The sequence below is a fragment of the Nerophis ophidion genome, linkage group LG04 (genome assembly GCF_033978795.1).
Source record: "Nerophis ophidion isolate RoL-2023_Sa linkage group LG04, RoL_Noph_v1.0, whole genome shotgun sequence".
Lineage (NCBI taxonomy): Eukaryota > Metazoa > Chordata > Actinopteri > Syngnathiformes > Syngnathidae > Nerophis > Nerophis ophidion.
Window position 1 is genome coordinate 3,350,710 of NC_084614.1, and position 18,329 is coordinate 3,369,038.

General features: G+C 38.9%; 1 protein-coding gene across 1 annotated transcript in view; it reads right to left on the reverse strand.

Moving 5' to 3' along the window:
• The window catches only part of smg6 (SMG6 nonsense mediated mRNA decay factor), a 40,704-nt gene that overhangs the window by 11,833 nt on the left and 10,542 nt on the right, over nt 1-18,329 (reverse strand). The window contains exons 4-10 of the mRNA XM_061896759.1: nt 16,260-16,370; nt 16,072-16,178; nt 13,109-13,187; nt 12,716-13,045; nt 11,068-11,129; nt 7,556-7,701; nt 2,017-2,130 (exon numbers count right to left, since the gene is read on the reverse strand). Of these exons, the coding sequence (XP_061752743.1) occupies nt 2,017-2,130; nt 7,556-7,701; nt 11,068-11,129; nt 12,716-13,045; nt 13,109-13,187; nt 16,072-16,178; nt 16,260-16,370 (949 nt within the window). The remainder of the gene's footprint in view (nt 1-2,016; nt 2,131-7,555; nt 7,702-11,067; nt 11,130-12,715; nt 13,046-13,108; nt 13,188-16,071; nt 16,179-16,259; nt 16,371-18,329) is intronic.

Sequence of the window (18,329 nt, forward strand, 5' to 3'; positions counted from 1 at the left end):
CGGATTTCAGCGGCTTAAGGGATTCAACAGATTACGCATGTATTGAAACAGATGGTTGGAGTATGAAAGTATTGAAGAAGAAACTGAAGCTATTGACGCTATTCATAGCCAAAGCATGGCCGAATAGCTGCGTTAGCATCGCCGGTAAAATGTGCGGACCAAACGATCAGGACTTTCGCATCTTGTGACACTGGAGCAACTTAAATCCGTCGATTGGTAAGTGTTTGTTTCGCATTAAATGTGGGTGGAAGGAAACGTAATATTGTTGCAAATGTCTCTGCAAGTTATCCATACATCTCTGTGCCATGTCTGCTTTAACACCGCCGGTCAATAGCATGTTAGCATCGATTAGCATAGCATGTTAGCATTGATTAGCTGGCAGTCAACATCAACAAAACTCACCTTTGTGATTTCGTTGACTTTATAGTTGCAAATGCATCTGCAGGTTATCCATACATCTCTGTGCCATGTCTGCTTTAGCACCGCCGGTCAATAGCATGTTAGCGTCGATTAGCGTAGCACGTTAGCATCGATTAGCTGGCAGTCAACATCAACAAAACTCACCTTTGTGATTTTGTTGACTTTATAGTTGCAAATGCATCTGCAGGTTATCCATACATCTCTGTACCATGTCTGCTTTAGCACCGCCGGTCAATAGCATGTTAGCATCGATTAGCGTAGCATGTTAGCATCGATTAGCTGGCAGTCAACATCAACAAAACTCACCTTTGTGATTTCGTTGACTTTATAGTTGCAAATGCATCTGCAGGTTATCCATACATCTCTGTGCCATGTCTGCTTTAGCACCGCCGGTCAATAGCATGTTAGCATCGATTAGCGTAGCATGTTAGCATCAATTAGTTGGCAGTCAACATCAACAAAACTCACCTTTGTGATTTTGTTGACTTTATAGTTGCAAATGCATCTGCAGGTTATCCATACATCTCTGTGCCATGTCTGCTTTAGCACCGCCGGTCAATAGCATGTTAGCGTCGATTAGCGTAGCACGTTAGCATCGATTAGCTGGCAGTCAACATCAACAAAACTCACCTTTGTGATTTCGTTGACTTTATAGTTGCAAATGCATCTGCAGGTTATCCATACATCTCTGCGCCATGTCTGCTTTAGCACCGCCGGTCAATAGCATGTTAGCATCGATTAGCATAGCACATTAGCATCGATTAGCTAGCAGTCACGCCGCGACCAAATATGTCTGATTAGCACATAAGTCAACAACATCAACAAAACTCACCTTTGTGATTTCGTTGACTTTATGGTTGCAAATGCATCTGCAGGTTATCCATACATCTCTGTACCATGTCTGCTTTAGCACCGCCGGTCAATAGCATGTTAGCATCGATTAGCGTAGCATGTTAGCATCGATTAGCTGGCAGTCACGCCGCGACCAAATATGTCTGATTAGCACATAAGTCAACAACATCAACAAAACTCACCTTTGTGATTTCGTTGACTTTATGGTTGCAAATACATCTGCAGGTTATCCATACATCTCTGTGTCATGTCTGTCATCGCCGGTAAAATGTGAAGACACTCTGGTACATTCAATGGGGGTCTGGCGGCAGATTTCTTGCCAGTGGTGCAACTTGAATCCCTCCCTGTTAGTGTTGTTACACCGTCCGACAACACACCCACGAGGCATGATGTCTCCAAGGTTCCAAAAAAATAGTCGAAAAAACGGAAAATAACAGAGCTGAGACCCGGCGTTTGTAATGTGTTGAAAATGGCGGGTGTGTTACCTCGGCGACGTCACGTTCTGACGTCATCGCTAAAAGACAGATAAACAGAAAGGCGTTTAATTTGCCAAAATTCACCAATTTAGAGTTCGGAAATCGGTTAAAAAAATACATGGTCTTTTTTCTGCACCATCAAGGTATATATTGACGCTTGCATAGGTCTGCTGATAATGTTCCCCTTTAACGCCCCCCCCCCCAAAAAGACACTCCAAAATCTGTCGTGTGTCGTAGCAAACATCAGGTGTGGTGAAAAGTGGCGTACCTGAAGGAACGTCCCTCAGCAGCTCCGTGCAGCGTTGCACCATCAGCGCAAACATGGCCAGGCCCAGCGCCGTGCTCTGCTCCTGCAGCAGCGAGCGGCTTTCTCCGCCGTCTCCTGAATGACGGACACGTCAACTTCAACCGTGCTGCGTGTGTGTGTGTGTGTGTGTTCTTGTATTTCTGCCCTTCTTGAGACATCATCTATCAAAATGAGGGCGGTCCCAAAAAGTAGGGATTTTTTTCAAATGGACTGTGTGTCGCTTTTAAAAGTGCTCCCCCTCTGGTCAATATACGTAATAACAAGTGGGTGTAAGAAATTGAAATGCGCCCCCTTTGGCCAAAATGATTGACAATAAATATGTACATTGAGACCTACTGTAATAACGAAGTGAAGTGAAGTGAATTATATTTATATAGCGCTTTTCTCTAGTGCCTCAAAGCGCTTTACAAAGTGAAACCCAATATCTAAGTTACATTTAAAGCAGTGTGGGTGGCACTGAGAGCAGGTGGGTAAAGTGTCTTGCCCAAGGACACAACGGCATTGACTCGGATGGCGGAAGCGGGAATCGAACCTGGAACCCTCAAGTTGCTGGCACAGCCACTTTACCGACCGAAGTAAATAATGAAGATTAAAAACCAATTAAAAACGAATAAGTAAATACAAACTCGGTTCCATATGAGTTGGGAAATTGTGTTAGATGTAAATATAAACAGAATACAATGATTTGCAAATCCTTTTCAAGCCATATTCAGTTGAATATGCTACAAAGACAACATATTTGATGTTCAAACTCATAAACAAATAATCATTAACTTTAGAATTTGATGCCAGCAACACGTGACAAAGAAGTTGGGAAAGGTGGCAATAAATGCTGATAAAGTTGAAGAGTGCTCATCAAACACTTATTTGGAACATCCCACAGGTGTGCAGGCTGATTGGCAACAGGTGGGTGCCATGATTGGCTATAAAAACAGCTTCCCAAAAAATTCACAAGAAAGGATGGGGCGAGGTACACCCCTTTGTCCACAACTGCGTGAGCAAATAGTCAAACAGTTTAAGAACAACCTTTCTCAAAGTGCAATTGCAAGACATTTAGGGATTTCAACATCTACGCTCCATAATATCATCAAAAGGTTCATATTTACATCTAACACAATTTCCCAACTCATATGGAAACGGGGTTTATAAATAACTGAATTTTTCTCACAATGTGTCAACTTTTTTCTTATAAAATTGGGAACAAGTCCTCATATTCTTTCTGTTTCTGTAATATTGCAATATTTTCTCATAAAGTTATTACTTTTTTATGTAAAATTATTACTTTTTAATGCAAAATGGTGACACTTGTCGTATAAATTGTGACTGTTATCCCAATATTGGCCATTTTTGTTGTTCTTGTAAATTAGTGACTTTGTTGAGTAAAATGATGACTTTTGTCATCATATCACCAGTAAAATTGAGATTATTACTATATTACCCACATTCGTAAAAAATTGTGACTTTTGTCAAGTAAAATTATTACTTTTTATTGCAAAACGGTGACATTTGTCATATAAAATGCTGATTGTTATCACGATTATTGCCAATTTTTGCGTTGTCCTTGTAAAATAGTGACATTTTTGAGTAAAATTATGACTGTCATAATTTTGCCAAGTAAAATTCAGGTTATTATTTGTAATATTGCCAAACATTTTTAAGTTTTCTTATAAAATTGTGACTTTTGTCGAGTAAAATTATTACTTTTTAAAGCAAAATGGTGACATTTGTAATATAAAATTTTCATTGTCATCACCAATATCGCCATTTTTTGTTGTTGTAAAATAGTGACTTTTTGGAGTAAAATTATGATATTTGTCATCATTTTTTGCCAAGTCAAATTCAGATTATTATTATATCATTGCCAACATTTTAAAATTTTCTAATAAAATTGTGACTTTTATCAACTAAAATTATTATTTCTTATTGCAAAATGGTGACATTTGTCATATACAATTCTGACTGCTATCCCAATATTGCCAAATGTTGTTGTTTTTGTAAAATAAGGACTTTTTTGAGCAAAATTATTATTTTTTCATAATTTTGCCAAGTAAAATTCAGATTATTATTATATTGCCAAAATGTTTAAGTTTTCTTATACAATTGGGACTTTTGTCAAGTAAAATTATTACTTTTTAATGCAAAATGGTGACATTTGTCATATAAAATTTTGATTGTCATCACCAATATCGCCAATTTTTGTTGTTGTTCTTCTTGTAAAATAATGACTTTTTGGAGTAAAATTATGACATTTGTCATTTTGCCAAGTCAAATTCAGATTATTATTATATCATTGCCAAAATTTTAAAGTTTTCTTATAAAATTGTGACTTTAATCAAGTAAAATTATTACTTTTTATTGCAAAATGGTGACATTTGTCATATACAATTCTGACTGTTGTCCTAATTTTGCCAAATTTTGTTGTTCTTGTAAAATAAGGACTTTTTTGAGCAAAATTATTATTTTGTCATAATTTTGCCAAGTAAAATTCAGATTATTATTATATTGCCAAAATGTTTAAGCTTTCTTATAAAATTGTGACTTTTGTCAAGTAAAATTATTACTTTTTAATGCTAAACGGTGACATTTGTCGTCTAAAATTCTGATTGTTATCACAGTATTGCCAATTTTTGTTGTTGTTCTTGTAAAATAGTGACTTTTTGGAGTAAAATTATGACTTTTGTCATAATTTTGCCAAGTCAAATTCAGATTATTATAATATTGCCAAAATGTCAAAGTTTTCTTATAAAAATGTGACTTTTGTCAAGTAAAGTTACGACTCTTTTCAAAAAATTGTCAGAATGTTAAGCTTTTCTTCTAAAACTGCGACTGTTATTGAGTAAAATTCCAACTTTTATCATAATATTGCACAAATATTCAGTTTTTCTTGTAAAATTTTGACTTGCGTTGAGTAAAATGACGACTTTTATGAGGCATTTTTCGTAAGTCTCAAGAAGGTAACAACTACAAAAAAGTGTGTGTGTGTGTGTGTGTTACCTTTTTTGAGTAAAATGATGACTTTTGTCATCATATCACCTAGTAAAATTTTGATTATTTACCCACATTCATAAAAAATTGTGACTTTTGTCAAGTAAAACTATTACTTTTTAATGCAAAACGGTGACATTTGTCATATAAAATGATGACTGTTATCACGATTTTGCAAATTTTTGCATTGTCCTTGTAAAATAGTGACATTTTTGAGTAAAATTCAGATTATTATTATAATATTGCCAAACATTTTTAAGTTTTCTTATATATTTGTGACTTTTGTCGAGTAAAATTATTACTTTTTAATGCAAAATGGTGACATTAGTAATACAACATTTTGATTGTCATCACCAATACCACCAATTTTTGTTGTTATTCTTGTAAAATAGTGACTTTTTGGAGTAAAATTATGACATTTGTCATCATTTTGCCAAGTCAAATTCAGATTATTATTATATCATTGCTAACATTTTTAAGTTTTCTTATAAAATTGTGACTTTTATCAAGTAAAATTATTATTTTTCATTGCAAAATGTTGACATTTGTCATATACAATTCTGACTGTTATCGCAATATTGCCAAATTGTGTTGTATAGTATAGTTACTTTTTGGAGTAAAATTATGACTTTTGTCATAATTTTGCCAAGTCAAATTCAGATTATTACTATAATATTGCCAACATTTTAAAGTTTTCTTATAAAAATGTGACTTTTGTCTTTTTAAAAAATTGTCAGAATGTTAAGCTTTTCTTGTAAAACTGCGACTGTTATTGAGTAAAATTCCAACTTTTATCATAATATTGCACAAATGTTCAGTTTTTCTTGTAAAATTTTGACTTGCGTTGAGTAAAATGACGACTTTTATTAGGCATTTTTCGTAAGTCTCAAGAAGGTAACAAATACAAGAAAGTGTGTGTGTGTGTGTGCGTTACCTTTTTTGAGTAAAATGATGACTTTTGTCATCATATCACCAAGTAAAATTTTGATCATTATTATAATATAACCCATATTCGTAAAAAATTGTGACTTTTGTCAAGTAAAATTATAACTTTTTAATGCAAAATGGTGACATTTGTAATATAAAATTTTGATTGTCATCATCAATATTGCCAATTTTTGTTGTTGTTCTTGTAAAATAGTGACTTTTTGGAGTAATATTATGACATTTGTCATTTTGCCAAGTCAAATTCAGATTATTATTATATCATTGCCAAAATGTTAAAGTTTTCTTATTAAATTGTGACTTTAATCAAGTAAAATTATTACTTTTTATTGCAAAATGGTGACATTTGTCATATACAATTCTGACTGTTGTCCTAATTTTGCCAAATTTTGTTGTTCTTGTAAAAATAAGGACTTTTTTTGAGCACAATTATTATTTTGTCATAATTTTGCCAAGTAAAATTCAGATTATTATTATATTGCCAAAATGTTTAAGTTTTCTTATACAATTGGGACTTTTGTCGAGTAAAATTATTACTTTTTATTGCAAAACGGTGACATTTGTCATGTAAAATGCTGACTGTTATCACGATTATTGCCAATTTTTGCGTTGTCCTTGTAAAATAGTGACTTTTTTGAGTAAAATTATTCAGATTATTATTATAAGTTTTCTTATAAACTTGTGACTTTTGACGAGTAAAATTATTACTTTTTAATGCAAAATGGTGACATTTGTAATATAAAATTTTGATTGTCATCACCAATATCGCCAATTTTTGTTGTTTTTCTCTTAAAATAATGACTTTTTGGAGTAAAATTATGACATTTGTCATCATTTTGCCAAGTCAAATTCAGATTATTATTATATCATTGCCAACATTTTAAAGTTTTCTTATAAAATTGTGATTTTTATCAACTAAAATTATTATTTTTTATTGCAAAATGTTGACATTTGTCATATATAATTCTGACTGTTATCCCAATATTGCCAAATTTTGTTGTTCTTGTAAAATAAGGACTTTTTTGAGCAAAATTATTATTTTGTCATCATTTTTTGCCAAGTAAAATTCAGATTATTATTATATTGCCAAAATGTTTAAGCTTTCTTATAAAATTGTGACTTTTGTCAAGTAAAATTATTACTTTTTAATGCTAAACGGTGACATTTGTCGTCTAAAATTCTGATTGTTATCACAATATTGCCAATTTTTTTTTGTTGTTCTTGTAAAATAGTGACTTTTTGGAGTAAAATGATGACTTTTGTCATAATTTTGCCAAGTCAAATTCAGATTATTATAATATTGCCAAAATTTTAAAGTTTTCTTATAAAAATGTGACTTTTGTCAAGTAAAGTTACGACTCTTTTTCAAAAACTTGTCAAGAATGTTACGCTTTTCCTATAAAACTGCGACTGTTATTGAGTAAAATTCCAACTTTTATCATAATATTGCACAAATGTTCAGTTTTTCTTGTAAAATTTTGACTTGCGTTGAGTAAAATGACGACTTTTATGAGGCATTTTTCGTAGGTCTCAAGAAGGTAACAACTACTAGAAAGTGTGTGTGTGTTACCTCGACTGAGCACGTTGTGGATGATGAACATGTTGATGGTGATGATCTGCAGCATGTGTGTGCTGCCTAGCAGCGAGGGGCCGTGCTGGAGCAGCGCCCGGAACTCCTGCAGAACCCGCCTGGCCACCCTGGGGAAGGACTCCATGCTGTGCAGGGAGGACGTGTGCGATGTTAACATTCCCACTCAATCCAGTGTCAAAAGCAGTGGCGGCCATTAGGTCGATGGCAAGGGTGTGTCAGTCGACCGACATTAAAAAAAATAGACCTACAAATGACCGATGTCATTTTCGTCCCTTGATTGGCATTGTGAGATGACGCTGGCTGCTGCCAGATCATTTTTAAGAAAAAACGACCGAAAGGAAGGCGAGAAACACTTTTTATTTCAACATGCCGTCAAAACTCTAAAGACCGACTGCACAGTTCCTGTCTGCACAATAAAAGCCCTGCTTCATCCTGCCTGCGCTTGCAAAATAGGAGTCTCAAAAAGCTGGCTCGCACAAGCTGGCAAACTGCAGAGTTTTCTGCCAGTTTATGTCTTGTAAAGTGTACAAAAAGGAGTATGGAAGCTGGACAAATAAGATGGCAAAAAGCCACCACTTTTAAGTGGTATTGGACATGTCCAAAATGTGGACGTTATCATCAACTACTGTCTGAATCAGGTAAAAACATCAACTTGCAAACGCCAAAGCCAGTGAAGTTGTCACGTTGTGTAAATGGTAAATAAAATGAGAATACAATGACTTGCAAATCCTTTTCCGCTTATAATCCATTAAATAGACTTCAAAGACAAGATATTTCATGTTCAAACTGGTAAACTTTGTTATTTTTTTGCAAATTTTAGCTCATTTGGAATTTGATGCCTGCGACATGTTTCAAAAAAGCTGGCACGAGTGGCAAAAAAGACTGAGAAGGTTGAGGAACGCTCTCACACACACACACACACACACGCACACACACACCAAAGGAGGGGTGTCCAAAGTGACTGGCAAACTTAGTTGTTATTTTTTGCAAATATTAGCTCATCTGGAATTTTTCAAAAAAGCTGGCACAAGTGGCATAAAAAACCTTGTTTGAAACATGGCACAGGTGAACAGGCTAATTGGGAACAGGTGGGTGCCGTGATTGGCTATAAAAGCAGCTTCCGTGAAATGCTCAGTCGTTCACAAACAAGGACGGGGGGAGGGTCAACACTTTGTCAACAAATGCCTGAGCAAATTGTTTAAGAACGACATATCTCAACCAGCTATTGCAAGGAATTTAGGGATTTCACCATCGACGCTCCGTGACATCATCAAAAGGTGCAGAGAATCTGGAGAAATCACTGCACGTAAGCCATGATATTACACACCTTGGATCCCTGCATCAAAAAGCCACATCAGTGTGTAAAGGACATCACCACATGGGCTCAGGAACACTTCAGAAAACCGCTGTCGGTACCTACAGTTGGTTGCTACATCTGTAAGTGCAAGTTAAAACCCTACTATTACATAGGGACGGCGTGGCGCAGCAGGAGAGTGGCCGTGCGCAACCCGAGGGTCCCTGGTTCAAATCCCACCTAGTACCAACTTGGTCACGTCCGTTGTGTCCTGAGCAAGACACTTCACCCTTGCTCCTGATGGGTGCTGGTTGGCGCCTTGCATGGCAGCTCCCTCCATCAGTGTGTGAATGTGTGTGTGAATGGGTAAATGTGGAAGTAGTGTCAAAGCGCTTTGAGTACCTTGAAGGTAGAAAAGCGCTATACAAGTACAACCCATTTATTTATCACTTATATTCCATTGAATAGACTGCAAAGACAAGATATTTCATGTTCAAACTGGTAAACTTTGCTATTTTTTGCAAATTTTAACTCATTTGGAATTTGATGCCTGCGACATGTTTCAAAAAAGCTGGCACGAGTGGCAAAAAAGACTGAGAAGGTTGAGGAACACTCATCAAAACACTTATTTGGAACGTCCCACAGGTGAACGGGCTAATTGGGAACAAACAGGTGGGTGCCGTGATTGGCTATAAAAGCAGCTTCCGTGAAATGCTCAGTTGTTCACCAACAAGGACGGGGCGAGGGTCAACACTTTGTCAACAAATGCCTGAGCAAATTGTTTAAGAACGACATATCTCAACCAGCTATTGCAAGGAATTTAGGGATTTCACCATCGACGCTCCGTGATATCATCAAAAGGTGCAGAGAATCTGGAGAAATCACTGCATGTGAGCCATGATATTACACACCTTGGATCCCTGCATCAAAAAGCCACATCAGTGTGTAAAGGACATCACCACATGGGCTCAGGAACACTTCAGAAAACCGCTGTCGGTACCTACAGTTGGTTGCTACATCTGTAAGTGCAAGTTAAAACCCTACTATTACATAGGGACGGCGTGGCGCAGCAGGAGAGTGGCCGTGCGCAACCCGAGGGTCCCTGGTTCAAATCCCACCTAGTACCAACTTGGTCACGTCCGTTGTGTCCTGAGCAAGACACTTCACCCTTGCTCCTGATGGGTGCTGGTTGGCGCCTTGCATGGCAGCTCCCTCCATCAGTGTGTGAATGTGTGTGTGAATGGGTAAATGTGGAAGTAGTGTCAAAGCGCTTTGAGTACCTTGAAGGTAGAAAAGCGCTATACAAGTACAACCCATTTATTTATCACTTATATTCCATTGAATAGACTGCAAAGACAAGATATTTCATGTTCAAACTGGTAAACTTTGCTATTTTTTGCAAATTTTAACTCATTTGGAATTTGATGCCTGCGACATGTTTCAAAAAAGCTGGCACGAGTGGCAAAAAAGACTGAGAAGGTTGAGGAACACTCATCAAAACACTTATTTGGAACGTCCCACAGGTGAACGGGCTAATTGGGAACAAACAGGTGGGTGCCGTGATTGGCTATAAAAGCAGCTTCCGTGAAATGCTCAGTCGTTCACAAACAAGGACGGGGCGAGGGTCAACACTTTGTCAACAAATGCCTGAGCAAATTGTTTAAGAACTAAATATCTCAACCAGCTTTTGCAAGGAATTTAGGGATTTCAAAAGGTGCAGAGAATCTGGAGAAATCACTGCACCTAAGCCATGATATTACACACCTTGGATCCCTGCATCAAAAAGCCACATCAGTGTGTAAAGGTCATCACCACATGGGCTCAGGAACACTTCAGAAAACCGCTGTCAGTACCTACAGTTGGTTTCTACATCTCTAAGTGCAAGTTAAAACCCTACTACGCCATTTATCAACAACACCCAGAAACGCCGCCTGAACTCATCCAAGATGGATTGATGCAAAGTGTTCTGTCGAGTCCACATTTCACATTTGTGAATATAAATTGAAAAGGGTTTGCAAATCATTGTATTTATTCACAATTCACACAACGTGACAACTTCACTGCTTTTGTGTATTCTTGTCTTCATGACGGAAAGCATGTGAAACATGCTTGTTTTATCATTAAACACCTTTCACTTGTGAACAAAAAATGTCTCTTTCGTAAATAAATGAATATAAATGATATGAACGAGACTCACCCCACTTTGGTGAAGAGCTTTCCGTGTGCGTGCAGGAAACTGAGGATGAATCTCTTGTTGAGCTGGAGAGAAAGACAAGAACATATATTAGTAGGGGTAGCGCAGGGGTCTCAAACCCAAGTCTTTTAAGTTGCGACCCAGCTGTGATATACACCTGCCTTGACACACATATGAACTTAAAGTGCCATCCCATTCCTAACCCATAGAGTTCAACATGACCTTTTGCAGCTATTACACCTTCAACTCTTCTGAGAAGGCTGTCCACAAGGTAGGAATATCCCACCGTTCTTACAAAAAGCGCATTGGTGAGGTCAAACACGAGAAAGCCTGGCTCTCAGTCTCCGTTCTAATTCACTCAAAAGGTGTTGTATCTGGTTCAGGTCAGGACTCTGTGCAGGCCAGTCAAGACCATCCGCATCAGACTCTGTCATTCATGTTTAGTTTAGTTTAGTTTAGTTTATTAAGGATCCCCATTAGTCTACACCGCAGTGGAGACTCTTCTTCCTGGGGTCCAGGCAAAAAACATCACACAACCACAGAACAAACGATTAAAATGCAGTACAACATGATCCAATAATAAATTGTCATAATACAAAAATAGTGAAGTGAATTCTCTAGTGACTCAAAGCGCTTTACATAGTGAAACCCAATATCTAAGTTACATTTAAACCAGTGTGGGTGGCACTGGGAGCAGGTGGGTAAAGTGTCTTGCCCAAGGACACTACAGCAGTGACTAGGATGGCGGAAGCGGGAATCGAACCTGCAACCCTCAAGTTGCTGGCACGGCCACTCTACCAACCGAGGTATAGCGATAAAGCTATCCTAAATAGCATGTTAGCATTGATTTGCTTGAAGTCCTGCGCTCCACACGTCAATAACATCAACAAAGCTCACATTTGTGCATTCACACAGCATAAATAGTTTGGTGGACAAAATGAGACAGAGTGGCATAAACTAGAAAATTGTACATGTAAACAAACTCCGGTGAGTTCAAGGACTTCCAAAATTAGTAGGACAAAACGGCACTCGCCAAATACTCCTCTTAGAAAAGCATGTTTAATATAAATAGTAGGATCGTCTCTAGGACCACAAATGTGTGAAGTGAAGTGAATTATATTTATATAGCGCTTTTCTCTAGTGACTCAAAGCGCTTTTACATAGTGAAACCCGAGCTATACCGCAACATATATATATATATATATAGCAACAACAAAGAACCAAAAAATACTAATAAATGTTGTTACCTAATAATTTTCATACCAAAGATAAAAATAGCAATATTAAAATAGATATATTGTATACATTTTTGCAAAAATAAAACAAAAGAACCAATGGCCTAAAATATGCACATTAGTGTACCAAAGACAAACAATAAGTGACGAAAAAGTATTATCCATCCATTTTCTGCTGCTTATCCCATAATCAACAGAATACTCAATAATCAATAAAAACAGTCACGACATTAGGTACAATCTAGAATCATCTCTTTTCGCAAGACTTCTCCTGTGCACAAATCAAGGTCTTTATGGACCTTGATTTGTGCACAGTCATGATGGAAGAGGTCTACAAAGACGCCTGCAGTGAAAGTATCGGTCCTAAAAAAAACGGTGTGCACAAAGTACGTGATAGAAAAATAGATTGATCTTACGTCATTGGCGCTGAGGCTGCTGAGCTCGCCATCCTGCTCTGAATCCCGGCTGGACTCACTTCCTGCTCTCTGGGACGCCGCCCTCGCCACGTGTCCGCTCGGGCGAACCCACATCTCCGAGCGCGCGCCCTCCTCTCCCCTCGCCCTCCCCCTGACGGCGGGACCCCTGGAGCCTCCCTCCTGCTCCTCCTGCCTCCGGCGGCGCTCCAGCTGCTCCGTCTTGCGCTTGGCTTCTTCGAACAGGCTCATGAGGCTTTCCCTGGCCGTCAGGATGGGGTTGGACGCCGCCAGGCTGCGCATGTAGTAGTACACCGCGTCCAACTTGCGCTTCTGTCGAAACACGGCAACACGGGTTTAGCGGCTCGCCGTCTTCAAGGCGGCGAGGTCACTCACGGTGTAGACCGCCAGCAGGGCCAGCTGGTTGTACGGACGGCCATTTTTGGGGGCGATCTGCTGGGCTTTCAGGTACCAGCTGAGGAAAAAAAACATTTTACATGTCCGGCTTTTCCACAATAACGTAACGTTGACCTCTAATATAAACACATGTGATATAGTCAGCGATTTCACACCCAGGAATATCCATGGCAAAGAAGAACAAACATACCATAAACACAAATAAAATACATAAAAAAACAAAACTTGTATATCCACACATCCATTTTCTACTGTTTGTCCCGTTCGGGGTTGCTGGAGCCTATCTCGGCTGCATTCGGGCGGAAGGCGGCGTACACTCTGGACAAGTCGCCACCTCATCACAGGGCCGACATTCATTTTCCACATTCAAAATGAATTGGGCATTTTTTCAAACTTTCCTCATTTTTCAACAGATTCAAATCATTCCACCTTCAACACGTTCCACTCTTCTGCAGATTCAAATTGTCCTTTTTCCAAGTTCAAAAAATGTCCAGAATTTTTCAGAATTCCTGCCTTTCCAAAGCCCCTTCCACATTTTTCAACCAATTTGAAACATTTCACCCTCAAAACATTATTCTTAATCAGGACAAAAAAAAAGAAGTTGTTTATTGAATTGGAAAAATTCCCCGTTTTCCCGAAATTCCGTACTATCATTTTTCAATTCAACATGTTACTACTACTACGATTTTGAAAAACTTTAACACCAACCCTTTCAACTCATTCAGAACATTCAAGTCTTTTAACATCCATCTTCTTCCCGGGTCACGGGGGCAGCAGCCTAAGCAGGGAAGCCCAGACTTCCCTCTCCCCAGCCAGTTCGTCCAGCTCCTCCCGGGGGATCCCGAGGCGTTCCCAGGCCAGCCGGGAGACATAGTCTTCCCAACATGTCCTGGGTCTTCCCCGTGGCCTCCTACCGGTTGGATGTGCCCTAAATCCCTAGGGAAGACTTCAGGTGGCATCCTGACCAGATGCCTGAACCACCTCATCTGGCTCCTTCATTTTCCCCATTCAAAATTAATTCGCCATTTTTTTCAAAACTTCCTATATTTCCACATTTTTCAACGGATTCAAACCAATCCACTTTCAACACGTTCCAGCATTCTGGTGATTCAAATTGTCATTTTTCCAAGTTCAAAAAATGTCCAGAATTTTTCAGAATTCCTGCCTTTCCAAAGCTCCTTTTTTCTGGCGACTACTCCTTCCACATTTTTCAACCAATTTGAAACATTTCACCCTCAAAACATTATTCTTAATAAGGACAAAAAAAAAAAGAAGTTTTTTGAACTGGAAAAATTCCCCGTTTTCCCAAAATTCCGTACTACCATTTTTACTACTTCAACATTTCTCGAACGATTTTGAAAAACTTTAACACCAACCCTTTCAACTCATTCAGAACATTCAATACTTTTAACATCCATCCATCCATCCATCTTCTTCCCGGGTCACGGGGGCAGCAGCCTAAGCAGGGAAGCCCAGACTTCCCTCTCCCCAGCCAGTTCGTCTAGCTCCTCCCGGGGGATCCCGAGGCGTTCCCAGACCAGGAGACATAGTCTTCCCAACGTGTCCTGGGTCTTCCCTGTGGCCTCCTACCAGTTGGATGTGCCCTAAACACCTCCCTAGGGAGGCCTTCGGGTGGCATCCTGACCAGATGCCTGAACCACCTCATCTGGCTCCTTCATTTTCCCCATTCAAAATGAATTGGCCATTTTGTCAAAACTTAACCCATATCCACATTTTTCAACGGATTCAAACCATTCCACTTTCAACACGTTCCACCATTCTGGAAATTCAGATTGTCATTTTTCCAAGTTGAAAAAAAATTCCAGGATTTTTCAGAATTCCTGCTTTTCCAAAGCCGTATTACCACCCCTTTATTCTGGCGACTACCCCCTTCCATATTTTTCAACCAGTTTCAACCGTTTCACTCTCAAAACATTCCTCTTAGTCAGGACAAAAAAAAAAAATTGTTTTTCGAACTGAAAAAATTCCCGGTTTTCCTGAAATTCCAGGAATTCTGTAATACCATTTTTTCAATTCAACATGTTAGTACTTCAAAAAATGTTTTAACAACAACCCTTTCAACTCATTTAGAACATTCAAGTCTTAACATTTTCCATAAAATTCCCACTTTTCTCAAATTTCCATGAAATTCCCATTGAATTAAAGGGGTCATACATAAATATATATATATATATATACACGTATACATGTATATATATATATACACACACACACATATATATATGTATATATATATATATATACACACACACACACACACGTATATTTATATATATTTAGGAGCGTTCAAAACAAAATGGAATAATCACAACGCCTCCTTTAGAAACCAGACTTTGCAGAATTCTACAGAACTCAGCAAACACATTTGGAACCTCAAAGACAATAATGTTGAATATTCAATAACATGGCAAATTCTTGCATCCAGCTCACCTTACAACAGTGGTAATAAAAGATGCAACCTATGCTTAAAAGAGAAACTGTTTATTATATATCATCCAGATTTATCATCCCTCAACAAGCGCAGTGAAATCATTTCAACATGCCGCCACAAACAGAAACACCTCCTAGGTAACACATGAGCCAATCACCACACCCTACGCCTGCCTGTACCCACCCACTCTGTGCTCTATATAAACCATTGTATGTGAATGCTTCCATTAAAATCTCCTGATGATTGAGGGAACCCCTCATGAAACAGTTCTGTAGAGATGTAGTCTTGTGATTTTTTTCCCACACCTACATATATATATATTTATATAAATATGAGTGTATACATATATACACATACGTATACATATACACATATACATATGTACATATAAATAAATAAATAAAAAATAAATAAATAATAACAATGAAAAAAAAAAAAACATTTATATTCTTTGAGCCTATGTTGAGCCTATGAGGACATGACACGGTACCTGCGTGCTTTCCCGTAGTTGGCGGTGTCGCTGGCTTGTTCTCGGTAACGGGCGATGTCTCCTTGACAGATCATGCACCTCTGAGCACTGATGAGCGCGTACTTCACCTGCCGGGCAAACACCAAGCGGTTAGGGATCTGCTTTGGAGAAAAACCCCTGGAAGCAGTGTGGCGCTGGAACAAACGTACGGTTTTGCGCAGGGGCCGCGCCCTGATGGCCATGCCGTCCATGTAGTCGTCCAGCTTGAACTGGTAGACGGTCTGCAGCTTCTGCAGCAGAGTGTCAAAGAACTGTGCTCCCTGGACAGGCAGATTGACACCACAGTCAGATACACTTCAGTAACCTGCTGAGGTCACTTTGATATGAGATATATTTATTAATAGGGGTGTCCTGATACCAATATTGAGGCCTTGAGTATTGGCCGATACAGATGTTGATCCGATCCGATATCTGCGCGACGCATGGTATAGACTTGTATTATTTTGTAAAAACTATCCAAGTGAAATGAGTCAAACAAAGAACAATGAATAACCTATTCCAAGACCAAGGAGATGATTATTGACCCACGGAGAAGGAGTGCACAGTACACATCTTTGTACATAGGGGGGACAATAGTGGACAGGGTGAAAACCTTTAAGTTCCTCGGGGCCCACATCAGCGAGGACCTCACCTGGGATCACAACACCCAACAAACAATAAAGAAAGCCCAGCAGCGACTGTACTTCCGAAGAAGGCTGAGAATATTTGGTATAACACCCAACATTCTCAGCAACTTCTACAGAAGTACGGTTGAGAGTGTCCTTACCAGCTCAACCACGGTCTGGTATGGAACCTGCACTGCTAAGGACAGGAAGGCACTCCAGCGAGTGATTAAAACTGCTCAGTACATTTCAGGAGCAGCCTTCCCCCTCACTGCAGGACATGTACACTACCAGGGCCACCAGGAGAGCTCACAACATCATAAAGGACAGTACACAGTCTCTTCAGCCTCCTACCATCAGGCAGACCATTCAGGAGCCTGAAGTCCAGGACTACGAGACTCACAAACAGTTTCTAGCCACAGACCATCAGGCTTGTGAATGCTAACTTGTGAATGCTAGCTCCCATCCCCCCCCGTCTTTACTTTTGTCTTTTTGAAGAAAAGACAGCTACCTTGACCACCCCCGAACTGCGAACCATCACTGTAGACACTTTTCACATTTGATCACTGTAGACACTTTAACTGCTGCTGTGACCCCAGGTCACCTCCATATTTATACTGTTGACTGTCAATCAGAATGTGCAATAATGTTATGTTACTTACTGTGCCTCGTATATACTTTTTATTTTTAGCTAAGTGCCGTGTGACTTGTTGAAGGGTGCACTAGCAAAGTAAGATTTTCATTGTACAGCAAACTGTCTAACTGTGCATATAACAATAAACAATCTTGAATCTATTCATCATTAAGGCATGCAATGGACTTATGCTGTCATTTGGCGACACCTAGTGGTCACAATGATTCATGAGCCGTTTGTTACTGATACTTTCTGATAGGCTGGAAGACTTTGCACATGGAAGTAATATTCTGTCCTACTGGCAAACCTGCTCTTTTTACACTGCACGTTTGTTCAACTTCACTCCATCCATTCAACATATTACGTATTTTTAGATAGCTAGCTAGCTAGATGGATGGATGGATGGACGGATAGATAGATAGATGGATAGATGATAGATGGCTAGATGGATGAATGAATGGATAGAGAGATAGATAGGTGGATACAGGTGACGGATGATAGATGGATTGATGGATAGATGGATGGATAGATAGATAGATGGATGGATGACAGATGGCTAGATGGATGGATGAATTGATAGAAAGAGATGGATACAGGTGACAGATGATAGATAGATAGATGGATGGATGACAGATGGCTAAATGGATGAATGAATGGATAGAGAGATAGATGGATAGATACAGGTGAAGGATGATAGATGGATTGATGGATAGATGGATGGATGAATTGATAGAAAGAGATGGATACAGGTGACAGATGATAGATAGATAGATGGATGGATGACAGATGGCTAAATGGATGGATGAATTGATAGAAAGAGATGGATACAGGTGACAGATGATAGATAGATAGATGGATGGATGACAGATGGCTAAATGGATGAATGAATGGATAGAGAGATAGATGGATGGATGGATAGATACAGGTGATGGATGATAGATGGATTGATGGATAGATAGATGGATGGATGACAGATGGCTAGA